The 12,422-nt window shown below is 41.6% G+C and overlaps 1 protein-coding gene across 4 annotated transcripts in view; it reads left to right on the top strand.

Annotated features, from left to right (window-relative positions):
• Positions 1-12,422, top strand: part of adgb (androglobin) — a 44,359-nt gene that overhangs the window by 10,720 nt on the left and 21,217 nt on the right. For all 4 annotated transcript variants that reach the window (XM_088404143.1, XM_088404142.1, XM_088404139.1 and 1 more), the window contains exons 11-18: positions 481-658; positions 920-1,013; positions 1,180-1,330; positions 6,301-6,346; positions 8,075-8,165; positions 8,241-8,304; positions 8,833-8,938; positions 9,694-9,832. In XM_088404143.1, the coding sequence (XP_088260269.1) occupies positions 481-658; positions 920-1,013; positions 1,180-1,330; positions 6,301-6,346; positions 8,075-8,165; positions 8,241-8,304; positions 8,833-8,938; positions 9,694-9,832 (869 nt within the window). The remainder of the gene's footprint in view (positions 1-480; positions 659-919; positions 1,014-1,179; positions 1,331-6,300; positions 6,347-8,074; positions 8,166-8,240; positions 8,305-8,832; positions 8,939-9,693; positions 9,833-12,422) is intronic.

The following is a 12,422-nucleotide window of genomic DNA, read 5'->3' as shown; positions in this document are numbered from 1 at the left end:
GTAAATACATCTAAAATTTCACCTAAATTCAAGCCTTATTTTGAATGAATTGGCACCTTTCTGGCGAAAAGAGCGTTTTCATTATTTTGGTCTTTGAAGCTATTCTCGCTATTGATTGAAAGTGACATGCTCAGGGCTCAATAACAGCCAATCGCAGTTTAACATCACATGACCAACCAGTGAGCCGCGATTGGTCATGTTCAGGCGACGGCAAATGCAAAAATTCATTTTAAAACGGTAACTGCATGTAAAAAATAATCTGGTTATCAAATATATTACAGAAAAAAATATCATGTTCGAACGTTAAATAAGTGGACAGCCCCTTTAACTCATTCACTGCCAGCCAAGCTCCGACGTCTATATCCGTCAATGGCAGTGAATGAGTTATTTTCTCTTCCTTAAGACTTTTAAATGATCAATTTTGACTTTTTCTTTTTTTAAATGATGAATTTGGACTTTTTCTTTTTTGCCGCCACCCAGGCCGATACCTCGGAGGCTCTCCGCCGCTACAACCTGTGTCAGCGCCTCAGCCACGTGGTCCTGCTGACCCAGACCCGAAAGTGCCCTTTGGAGTTACCGTACCAGCCTCCGCCCGAGCCGCAATGGAAGCTGATCCGCAAGAAACGCGAGAAGCCCGTGATCACCGACGAACCGCAGAGTAAGCGGAAGGGAGCCGGAACAGAAGGCGTACATCAAACCGTTTTGTGAAAATTGCGCGATGCGGTGTCGGTGAATGTCAAGGATAAATACGAGGCGGGAGCGGAGCAAATTCTAAATCCGGCGGCGATGCGCCTGAGAGGTCACAAAGTGTTGGAAGATAGCCACGATATTTCAAAGGCGCCCGTGTCTGACATCGCTCATTCAAGAAAGGAGATAACGAGTGGGCGCACTGTGTGTTTTGTGTTTCCCCTTATCGCAGTTCTCCCCTTGCCCCAACCGGAGGAATTCATCAGCATCGCCAGCCCCTTCATCGAACAGCGCGTCAAGGTCCCCCCGACCCCCTCCCCAGAACGGTGCGTGCGCCCTCAAACTCTTTCCGTGGATCAATCATATCTGCCATCTTATTCATTGAGCCGCGCCGTAAACACAAATGCGACTCATCCTGCTGCGAACGTCTCGGCGTATGATGCGCCTGCGTCACCGCGTCCCCAACGCATGATATGCGCGTCTTTACGTCAGAGTGGACAGGCTGAGCGTTCCCAAGAAGCAGATCTACACGCCCCCCCTGGAGACCGTCCCCGAGGGAGCGGAGGACGAAGGTCGCGAGGCCGTCGATCCCGACGCCGCCGAAAGCGACGTTAACTGCGAAAGCGTCGTGGAGGAGGCCGAGGTAATTCTGTTCGATCGATACCACTTGTTTCAGTTCGATACTTATTCAAGTAATCATCAATACACAGTTCTGAAACCTATACTAGTTTTTATAAACGGTGTCCTGATCCAATATTGATAAAATCAGTCAAAATATTATATCGGTTTTTCCCTGCTTATCCTCTTGAGACCCTGTTCATTCGTGTCCACTTCTGTGTCCATTTTGTCTCACTAAGACGGCAAAGTTAGTCGCATCACACCCAAACATATGAGACATCATTGAAAAGGCCAGGATGTCCTCCAGCGAGCACATCCAATATAAAGACCAAACCAAATGTCCACTACAATGGACACAAATGAATACGCTGTGTCTCAGGAGGATAAACATGCAGTCCATTCCTTGGATTGTTTCGATATTGGTATCAGACAGGACGCTAGAGCCCATATCTGCATTGTATCAGACGTTAAAAATTTTGGGACACTCTAGTTTTGACCTATATAAGATTTTTAACACTTTTAAAAATGTGTTTCTTTGACACATTCTGATTTGCTGATGTGTCCCAACTGCTACAATTTCGGGTCAACTACTGCAAAGGAGGATTTGAGATTATGTAGCTCTTAAGTAGTGGTGGCTGGTATCATGAACATCTATCAGTATCGATACCTTAAAGTAAGGCTGGTATTGGCTGTCAGCCATCCCTATTTTTTCTCTTCTATTCCCTTGTTTGTTGTTGCTTACACCCATAGTCATATATACGGTTTAAGCTTCTAAGTGTCTTTTCAAAAGCAGAAGATTGATTGTGCAACATCTGTATTATTTCTCGCGTTTCTGTAGAAAAATGGTGTCTAATAACGATGCACATCCGTTTAAAAAATGTTTTGCAAAGGAGCCACTATAACACACGTTGTTTCATGTTCCAATTGATTTGCTCTCAATCTGAAAGGGCAAAAGTCCCGTCGCAGCGTTTGATTAGGTTTGCCGATACATGCAGAAACCCAATTAAATTCTCACAAACCTCTTCACATTTGATAACCACTGGATTAAATCTTTAGTTTTGAGGCCGCGCGCGTCGATTCTTCTTCTGGCGTCCGCACGCAGCTCATCCTGTAGGCTTTCTGTGTCAGTGACAACAAGGCAGCCATCACCCAGTCTCAAAGTCACTTCTGTTGTCCTCCAGCCAGGCCACTCGTGACCAGGGGCACATTTGCACCAAAGCGAGAGCCGGCAATAGATGGAATACGAGGGCGGCGGGTTCACAACAACAACAACAACAACAGCGAAACCGACAAGGATAGCGCGGAATAAGGAGCACAGCGCTACAGCTAATGAAAGGCAGAGCGAATGAAAAATGGGGAGAAGAAGCAGCCGAGCAGGAAACCGCAATGTGGAAATAGGATCTCTGTCGCGAGGCGGGTCGCGCTGGCGAGAGAGAGGTGGCGTATCGTGCAGATGGAGACTGGAAAGGAGAGGGAAAAAAGAAAGCAGTGCAATTAGAGGGTGAGCCATTAGTGTCTCTATGTCTCCTGAGGGCGGGGGTGCGTCGGGAGGGGGGTGGGCTTTATTATTACACATCGCTCTCAACATGCAAAGGAATAGTTTAGCTGAATCGTCCTCTTGTGTAACTGGGACCAGTTATAGCAAGGTTACACCAGGGCAGCATGGGCACAAGCTGTCGTTTAGTGAGCGCGCGTGTGTGTGAGCGTGCGAGCGCCACCAGTGCACACGGCGGCTCGCGCATCCGCTGTCATCAATGTGAGAAGTCGTTTTTGCTGCTTTGACCCCCTCCCTCTGTTTCTGTCAACTCTTGCCAAACGAATCAACATCTGCGCTCAATACCCACCCGCCCCCCCGTCAGGATTAAAAAATAAAAGATGCCGTTGTCACATGACACTCCTAATACCCCCCCAATGGTTCTTTTCCCCAGTGTTTAATGTGCCTTAAAGAATTAGGCCCCTTATGCAAGCTTGCCGCCTTAACCGACTATTCTTGGAATGTGGTTAATCACCGAAGGTCTTCTGCGCTGTTCCATTTCCTGCACGGGCCTTCCGGGTCCAAATAGGTAAAGGTTTGATTTTGCGTTATTTCTTTCATTCAAGACCCACGGAAACATCGGTGGAGTGGAGCAAAACACAACATAGAGAGAAAGTCACTCAGGGAGAAGAGACTTAACTCTGCTGGCTTTTGTCAAATAAAGCTCCAAGAAGTCTGGGATTAAAGAAATAGTCTTGCTTCCAGTTTTCCATCCAGGACTGTGATTTGCTCGCAAAAAATAGCTTTCTAATCAGGAGCCAGCAGATTAAAAATCCAAAAGTCTTGCATGGGAGAGCCGTCACGAAAGACCGGCAGACTGTGAGGGGACGCTAATGTTAAACGTTTGTTTGGATTCGCTAAGTCGGAGGTCCACAATTTAACTTTTTCTTGATAAATAGCAACATTGTGTTTGTGAAATATGAATCAAGCGGAAAAATCCTCTCAACAGTTTGCGACCAATCCTGACTTAGTTTTTTTAATGTCACATGACCAAACTGAGAAAACTCAGCTGTGATTCGTCACTAACTGAGCCCTGAGCAACTGTAATTTTATTTTTAGGTGGCATGTGGCAAAATGGCCGGCCCCTGAAATCGCTTTAAAAAAATGAGTGGACTTTTTTTCCTCCCTAATAGGTATTTCAATAGGTCAGTCATATGTGGGTTTTCACTACCGTATTTTCTGCACTATAAGGCACACCTAAAACCTGTCAAAACCTGACACTGCGTCTTTTAATCTGATGCACCATTTACAGCACATAAATCGCAATTTTTCGTTTTTGGAGTAGATAAAACACAAATCACCATGTAAATTTGTAGATTTTCACCTCTGCATTTCAGTTATAAATGTATTTTTTACAAATATTGTTCCAACACCCTGTTTTAAATTTTGATATTCTATATATGCTCAAATAATGAAGCAATTTATTCGGGGACAAGGTGCAAAAATCCAGAAAATGTTTTTAAATCAACAAAACAATATATTTTAAGTTGCTGGTTGCAAATTGATAAATTATATGACTCATCCTATCCTTTTAACCTCTTGATTCATCTTAGCATGGACCTAAACTGTCTTTTAGTGTAATCAAGAGGTGTTTTTTTTTCCCGGTTCTTCGGATAGTACTTTCCCACAAATGATCTTTATTCGTAATTTTTGGTTGAAAAGTTTGACTTATCTGATTGTTTTGTTGACATTCCCTTTAGCGCCGCTCCATCTAGTGGATGCATAACGCAACTGCAACCACCACTATAGCTTCCATTCTATGCGCTTTAGATTGCGGTGCGCCTTATATATGAAAACAGTTTTAAATAGGCCATTCGTTGAAGGTGCACTTTATAATGCGTCTTATCGTGCGGAAAATATGGTATTCGCGTCATTGTTATGTTTTATGTCGGCAGCGGGCTTGCTTTCGATTCATTCTTATGTGGCGCTGAATTTGACATAGAAGCATGTGTTGGAGAGGAGGTTAAGTGTGCCTTGTAATCACGAGGTTTCTGTTTGAGTCCCCCCTCCACCCTGCTTATTCAAATAAGGGGTGACTCACATATACACACACAACGTCGCACACACACGTTGTGAGTCATCAGTCTTGCCCAGGAAGCTTGAGTTTTTCGTAAAGAGCTGAATAAACTGCCGGGCGTCCGCGAGGTGTGCTACTCTGCACTTCTGAAGAGGAACAATTGGGATAATAGATGATGTGGATATTTCGAGGAAACAGTCAACTTCCTGTGCTTGAGTCTTGCTTTTTGACAAAATAATATTGCCATTCTTTTTTTTAAGAGTCGTCACGTGAGATACAAGTTGAATTCAAATATGTGTAGTTTGTATCTCTCAGTGATATGACAATTTGTTTCAGCCTCCTCGCATATAGAAGAAAATAATATCAGTGTTTTAAAATCAGATTCAACAGCACTCTGATGGTGTGGTTTGTGAAAATCAACAGTAATAATTTAACTACTGTATATAATAGAATGTTTTGTGACTGTGAGATGCAGTTATATTAATGTATTTTCTGCAGTTCAGTTATTTTGATAATTGATTTTTTTTTTTATTGATTGATGAATTGTAAAAAAAAAAAAAAGGGAATTTGCCTTGATTAAAAATACAAAACACATTTTCCGATTGACATTGCATAAAAAGTATTTTTCACGATTCGGTTGCCGGTTTGGTTTGTAAGTCCAGGAAATCGGTCAAAATGTTGGTTTGTTTTTCAAAGTGCAAACAGATGTTTGCAAACGCCTTTGACTTAACAATGCGAATCAACCTACTTTCATACAGGACAAAATAAATGTGAAAACATTACAAGGCTTTTCGGTAATTCGTCGATTATCAAAAATAAATATTTTTGTTCTTCTTGTTCATCAATTAATCCTTGCACTTCTAGAATACAAGAGCAGTGTTATGTTCCAATAGCAATCGCTTCTATTCACTTCCATTGACGGCTATAGACACCAAAAAGTCAATTTGAACTGGGCTGCAAGCGAATAAGTAAAAGGCTTGACTTAAGTTCAAGATTAGGCCAGCAGGTCTAAAAAAAACAAAAAAACTATGCAGAAACACTCAAGACACAATACGATTGAATTTGCTAATGACTAATTAGCGAAATTGAATGATTTGTCAGGCAAACGAACATGAAACGGGAGCAGCTGAGTAATCCGCCCCCCCGAACCGAATTAACATGCCAAACAACAACATAATAACTCCTCATCTGTTAGTGACAGTCAGAGTAAATTAGCGGGAAGGATTCCCTGGTGGTGTGGCGGAGCGGCAGCAGGGGAGGAGCAGCCCTTGTCACATTAAACCCTGTCTGCTGTCCTGTGGTGAACAGTGGGGACGGCGTACCGCCGCAGCTGTCACCGAGTCACTGGAGGAAGTCTGCGGCGGGTCTCTGGGGTGCGCTTCTGGATGCTTTTACAACTCAACTGCTCACTCTTTTTTTTCTCCCTCTCTCTCTGTCCCTTCAGGTTCCCGCAGAGGACAAGAAGAAGGACGATGACGCTGTCTCCGTTGGTAAATGTTTTTGCCAAGCGTCCACCTTGATTTGAGAGGATGAGTAACACAAACGCGATAGATTTTAGGTTACTGGCAAGGTAACGTGAGGCTTAAGACCGTTGTGGCGTTTACCGCAATATACACTGCTAGTAAAAGCTGTTTTTTGTTTTTTTTTTTAATAAAAAACAGCACCGGGAAATGGGAGTACAAAGCCAAGCCAGCGTTTTTCTGAGGTCGTATCAGTTGTACCAATTACACGCCATTGATTATGTTCCGACTTTTTACAGCCAAGTGCGCCCTAACCACCTCAATTACAATCAAAACGCCTTTATTCAATCGCCCAAGGAAATGACAAGTCAGGAAAGTAGCAAGTTTAGCGCCCAACACTTTTCACCCTTGAGTATTAAATCGGGTGACAAGTTTGAATTTTTGGTTTCCTTGGACTAGAATCGCCCACTTTTTTTTTACCGCATCCATTTCCTTCTGCACGCCTCTTTTTGTTGGAAGAGACACTTGCAACGAGACCGTGCTTGAAATGATGCCTTTGGACAGCCGGCCGCTTTTCTCTGCCCTCGTTCAGTTGCTTAGTAACACCTGCAGTTTGAGTGAACCAACAGCCATTCCTCAGCATCAGAGAGCCCGTATGAGCATTTGTCTCACTGCGTCGGGCGTGTGTATGTGTGTGTGTGCGCGCGCGCGCATATGTCCGTACGCCTCGGACTCCAGATGCCTTGAGTTCAAGTGGGAGGTGCTGAGTGGGAGGAAGAGTGCCATTAGGTGGGAGTTGGGCCAATTCTGGTCGCTCTTTAAGATAATGATTTGACAATAACTCACTATGAGTCACCAAAGGGAAGGTAGTATATCGGCTGAGGTTTCACAGGATATTTTGCATGAAAATCACATTCATTTTGTGGGACGAGCGGTTTCATTATGAGAGGTTCTGTGGTTTTATCTTTAGTGCACGCAATAGTGTACTAACAGTATCTTGAGCGACCTTTAATTTGAGCTTTTGGCAAAAATGTGGGATCCGGTTCATGGCACCAATTGAGAAGTTCAGAGGAGATGTACACTGGGCTTACGTCCACTTAGCTTCAACAGTTGCAATATTGTGCTTACAGTAACTACTAAGGGATTGTATATTCTCCTAAGTTTACATACTTCTAATTAGTAGTTCTAAAATGGGGGTGGATGAAGAATTTTAGTGGTATCAGAAAATCTAGTAGTACATTTTTGTTTTTGACTTAAGAGCAAATTAATTGGAACTTGAAGCAACATTTTGCTAACTAGTATTCTAGTGACTCCTTTTGCAAAACAGATGTTATTATTATTATTAAAGAGGTTTAGACAAGACAATTACTATACTATTGATGCATCTGGTGAAATGATAGATGTACCGTATGGTACAAGCACTCTTTTATTTTTTTTTTTAAACCAAAAATGTTTTGCGTTGGTTTGGGGGTAGTTGGCTGAAATATATTTCATGCGATACATCTTTGGGAAATTGTCCGAGGCATGGGTGTCAAACTCATTTTTGTGGTGGGCCTAATTGTACTTACAGTTTCTGTCATTTTATACAAATCGGACGCTAAAAACTTTTCAAAAGGGGTATTGGTAACAAAAAAGAAAATGTGTAAATGTTGAAGAAAACTTGCATAATGAGCTTAGGCCTGAATGTATTTGGAAAAGTAGTGCCAAGAAGTTGTTATACGAATAAAATGTCACCTCGTGTGTTTTGTCTGTTTTCAGACGTGCCGAAAAGTGAAATAAAAGAAGCCATTGTCAAACCCATCCTCCCAGAAACTTGGGTGGAGCTGGAGGACTTCCCAAAATGTTTCTGGTAACACAAACACACACTGACGCAAAATATGTTAAAAAAAAAGGACCTTTGGAAAAAAGATGTCCCTCTTCCTAGTCGTATGTTGGTGTTCCATAACCCGGAAGCATACCAACACCAAGCCTTCAAGACTCTTCTGAAGGTACATTGTGGAAAATGATGAATTCATTTTTGTAGCCTTTTCCCAACCGTTCATTCATTCATTTAGTGTCTTCAATTCAATTCATTCACTGAGACCAGTTCAAAAAAATCTTTCAAAGCTGTGAATGGAGCCAAAAAGTTAGTCAATCTAGTATTTCCATACACAGCAAGGTCCTATCTTCCGCTGTCAGTGTTGTGGAAGAGTGTTTGCATATCCGCTTGGATAGGAAGGCTTCTGCTTGCCATTCCAAACACGTCCGCCTCACCCCCCCACCTCCTCCCTCGTCGTCTCCTTTATCACCATGCTTGCTGCCCCCTCTCCTTGTATTTTGCTTTGTCTTGTCTATCTCGCCCGACTTACTCCGCTCTCCCGGCCTTCTTCAAGCCTCTCTTCCATTAAGCCAAGCCCCTATCGGTTGATCTATCATCTCCTCCCCGCGGCTCCCGGCGCTTCTTTTCTCCTCCTCGTCTGCCGCCTTCCTCCTGATAAGTCGCCCCGCGTGTCCTGACGTGCGTGTGCGTCTCCCAGTGCACGTACGCGCGAGGGACTTACTACCTGTGCGTGGACAGCCTGACTCCGTCGCAGATCCTCATCAGTTTCTCTGGCCTGCTTCGCTGGGGAGAAGTAGACAAATGTAAGGAGACACGCCTGCGTCTAACACACATAAAAATACGTTTGAAAGGTCAGAACCTTTAGTTTGAGTTCATCTATACAATGGTGCCATGACATGTGTTTTTCAAGAAATGTTTGTTTCCATACCAAAAAATAACCCCCCCCCAAAAAAAATCCACCTTTTGTAGTCAAAAAACACTGAAATTAACCTTTAAATTTTGCCAATAAAAGCAAATTATCATTGATGCTGCACAGCTTTAAGAAAAGTAAAACAAAAAACAAAGTCCTCTCGAAAGACAGACCCACACTCAGTCATATATTCTTGATCCTCTGCAAAGAAACATTAAATAAAAAGGTCATATTTCTTTCATAATTAAATTACTTTTCCACTTGCAGAAAATGAAATGCTTTTATTTTTGTCCTGATTACATGTGGTGTTATTTTCAGTTGACAGCAAGTGACATTTTGTGTTTTTAAAGATATTAATGTTCCAAAAAAAAAAACCTATTAGCTAGACAAATCTAAATTTTTTAGTGATGAAACTGGTGGGATAGGTTTGGTATTAGTATTTAGTAAAGTTAGTGCCATACTGATGAGTTGAGAGGTCTTAATAATTAGTTTGAAGTTATTTTTATGTCAGTTATTACCATTAAAAACACATTTTTCACTTACCGTCGCCCAAAAACGACATCACATGTGCTCAAGTGACCACCAATCACCTCTCACCATATTCTGAATAACGTGTGTATGTTTGTACCCTTTTTTGGCCCCTTTCAGCCAATGACAATTCAGCCGCTTCCTGCCCCGCCCTTCTCCAGGCCGCTCCCTTCCACTGGAAGAGCAGACAGTGTCAGCCGCCCATAGTCAGCATCGAGACCACCTCCTCCAAAGCCACCGTGCTCCAACTTCCCGCGGGGTAAGGACATGTTCTGTGTTCACGCGCTCCACCTGGGACCACCTTGTGAAGAAAAAACAAAAACAAAACTGAAGTATTGACGTCACGAGCACTCTTATAACCTCAAAAGTCGAGCATTTTCATGTACTCCTGTGTTCTTTGGGGCAGGAGTTCTCAAATGGGGGTACATGAAGGTACTTCAGGGGGCATTTACTAGTAAATTTAATGCAGCGAGGGGAACGGTACATTACTTTTCAAATTAAGAGCAAATTAATTGGAATGGGAAGCAACTTCATTGCTAAATTGTTTCATGTTAACTCCTTTGCAAAAAGTTGAATGCTTTTTTTTTTTTTGCCGTTGGAACATTGAAGGTACTACAGGTACTAGTAAATTTAATGCAGCGAGGGGAACGGTACATTACTTTTCAAATTAAGAGCAAATTAATTGGAATGGGAAGCAACTTCATTGCTAAATTGTTTAACGTTAACTCCTTTGCAAAAAGTTGAACGCTTTTATTTTTTGCCGATGGAACATTGAAGGTACTACTGGTACTAGTAAATTTAGTGCAGTGAGGGGAACGGTACATTACTTTTCAAATTAAGAGCAAATTAATTGGAATGGGAAGCAACTTCATTGCTAAATTGTTTAACGTTAACTTCTTTGCAAAAAGTTGCATGCTTTTATTTTGTTGGGTTTTATATGGATGCGTGTTGTCGTTTGTGATGCAGCTTGATGGCAGACGAGCCTGAAATTATACAGTACATTTGCTGGAGTTGCTAAAAGTAATACCGCCACAAAGTTTAAAAATGCTTGTAATTTAATGGCATAGTTTTGAATGCTGCGACTAGAACAGTATAGTTTTTTTAATTTTCAAATTAAGAGCAAATTAATTGGCACGTTGTGTCAGGGATGTAATTTTACGGCCAAAAATGAAATGTAGAAACACTAGCACAATGTCAAAAACAGGGATATAAATAAAGGGAAATAAAAAATAAAGATATTTTAATATTTAAAAATATTCCACATCATATTCCAAAAAATCTGTCCCGCGGGCCATATGTTTGACACCCCAATCCACTCCAACGGCAATTCTCCTCCTACCGTTGCTTTTCCACATTCACGCTTGCGCATAATAATCTCGAATTAGCTCATCTTTCTGACACCAGGCTGCTAAATTTAGCTCTTTAATTCCAAACAGCGTGATGGCGTTTCTTGAACGTATGCCTTTTCTTTACGTCGCACGACGGAGAGCTTTTCGTCTTAAAAAAAAATGGGAAATACTGACGCTTTTATTATTTTCGACATAGAAGAATGCGCGCCGACTGTCAAGGATGTAAGTAGTAGCAAAAGGCACTAGTCCAAGTGTGTATTTATGGCCGGAGCAGAAGGGCCAATTTCTGGAGCCAGGTGCTTGGCTCACATATATAGTAAGGCTCTCTTTTTATGACGTCCATCTGCCCGTTTCACACACTGAGCGCTTATTTTCCTTCATTCAAAGCAGCTCATCTGTATGCGCTTCACTATGTTCCAATTAATTTGCCATTTGTCGTTCGGACATGCTGTCCTGCCTTGATCGTTTTAGACCAATCAAGGCTCTCCTTTGTAAACTCTTGGGGTTTTTTTTCTTTCGTTTTCGCCTTCTTCGGGCATCGTCTCGATTTTGGATGCGTGTGTAGAGGCAGGCGAGGGGTTAGTATGCGATATGGTTGAATTATGTAAAGCTAATGGAGCCGTGGAGATAGCGTTGCGCTTTTCCGCAGGTCTGACCAGACCGTGAACTCGGCAGGCTGCTACCAGATGCGTTTCAAGTCACCGCGCGACCTCCAAAATGAAACGCGGCTTAACTTCATGTTGGGAAGGCAGCAGGCCTTCACACATTATTCTTACGCATATAACTTTGTTATACTCTCGTATAGATTTCTTCATTTACGTGCTATGAACGGCCGCGTTTTTCGACTGATTTTCAATGTTCCAACCTTTCACTTTTTTTCCTTTTTTTTTTTAATGTGCTGCTACTTTTTTGTGTAGCCAAAATTTTCTGACCAATTCTCACCCGTCTGATTTGAATATATTAAAAAATCTGGCAGGTGAGCATACTTTTTTTTTTTTTAATCCCGAATTTATGGATTTCTACAAAATATCACATTTTTTACCTCAAATTTCATCGTCCAATCCCAGCGGCACATTAGTTTCTATCATTTTTCAATTTGCAAAAAAGTGATTGTTCAATTCACCTTCATAGTTATGTACTCTTTACCCAAATTTACCATTTTTACCGATAAAATACCCACAAAAATGTAAAAAAAAAATATATATATGTGTGTATATATATATATATATATATATATATATATATATATATATATATATATATATATATATACCAATGTAGTTTCAACTGCTAAACTGTTCAGCATTTTCCTACCAACGCAAAAAAAAATTCTGCTTACCAAAAATTCTATTCAATTTTACAATAGCCACAATATTCATCCTTTAATTCCTTTTTTCAACCAACTCAAATCGTTCCCACTGTTGTAAACTGTTCACCTGACATATTTGTCCTTGAAAAACATGCAAATAATATTTATGTATTTATATGTTGTTTTTCCCC

Source organism: Hippichthys cyanospilos, chromosome 20, assembly GCF_059441005.1.
Source record: "Hippichthys cyanospilos isolate Australia breed blue-spotted pipefish chromosome 20, RoL_Hcya_1.0, whole genome shotgun sequence".
NCBI lineage: Eukaryota > Metazoa > Chordata > Actinopteri > Syngnathiformes > Syngnathidae > Hippichthys > Hippichthys cyanospilos.
This window is presented reverse-complemented; position numbering and strand designations above follow the sequence as displayed.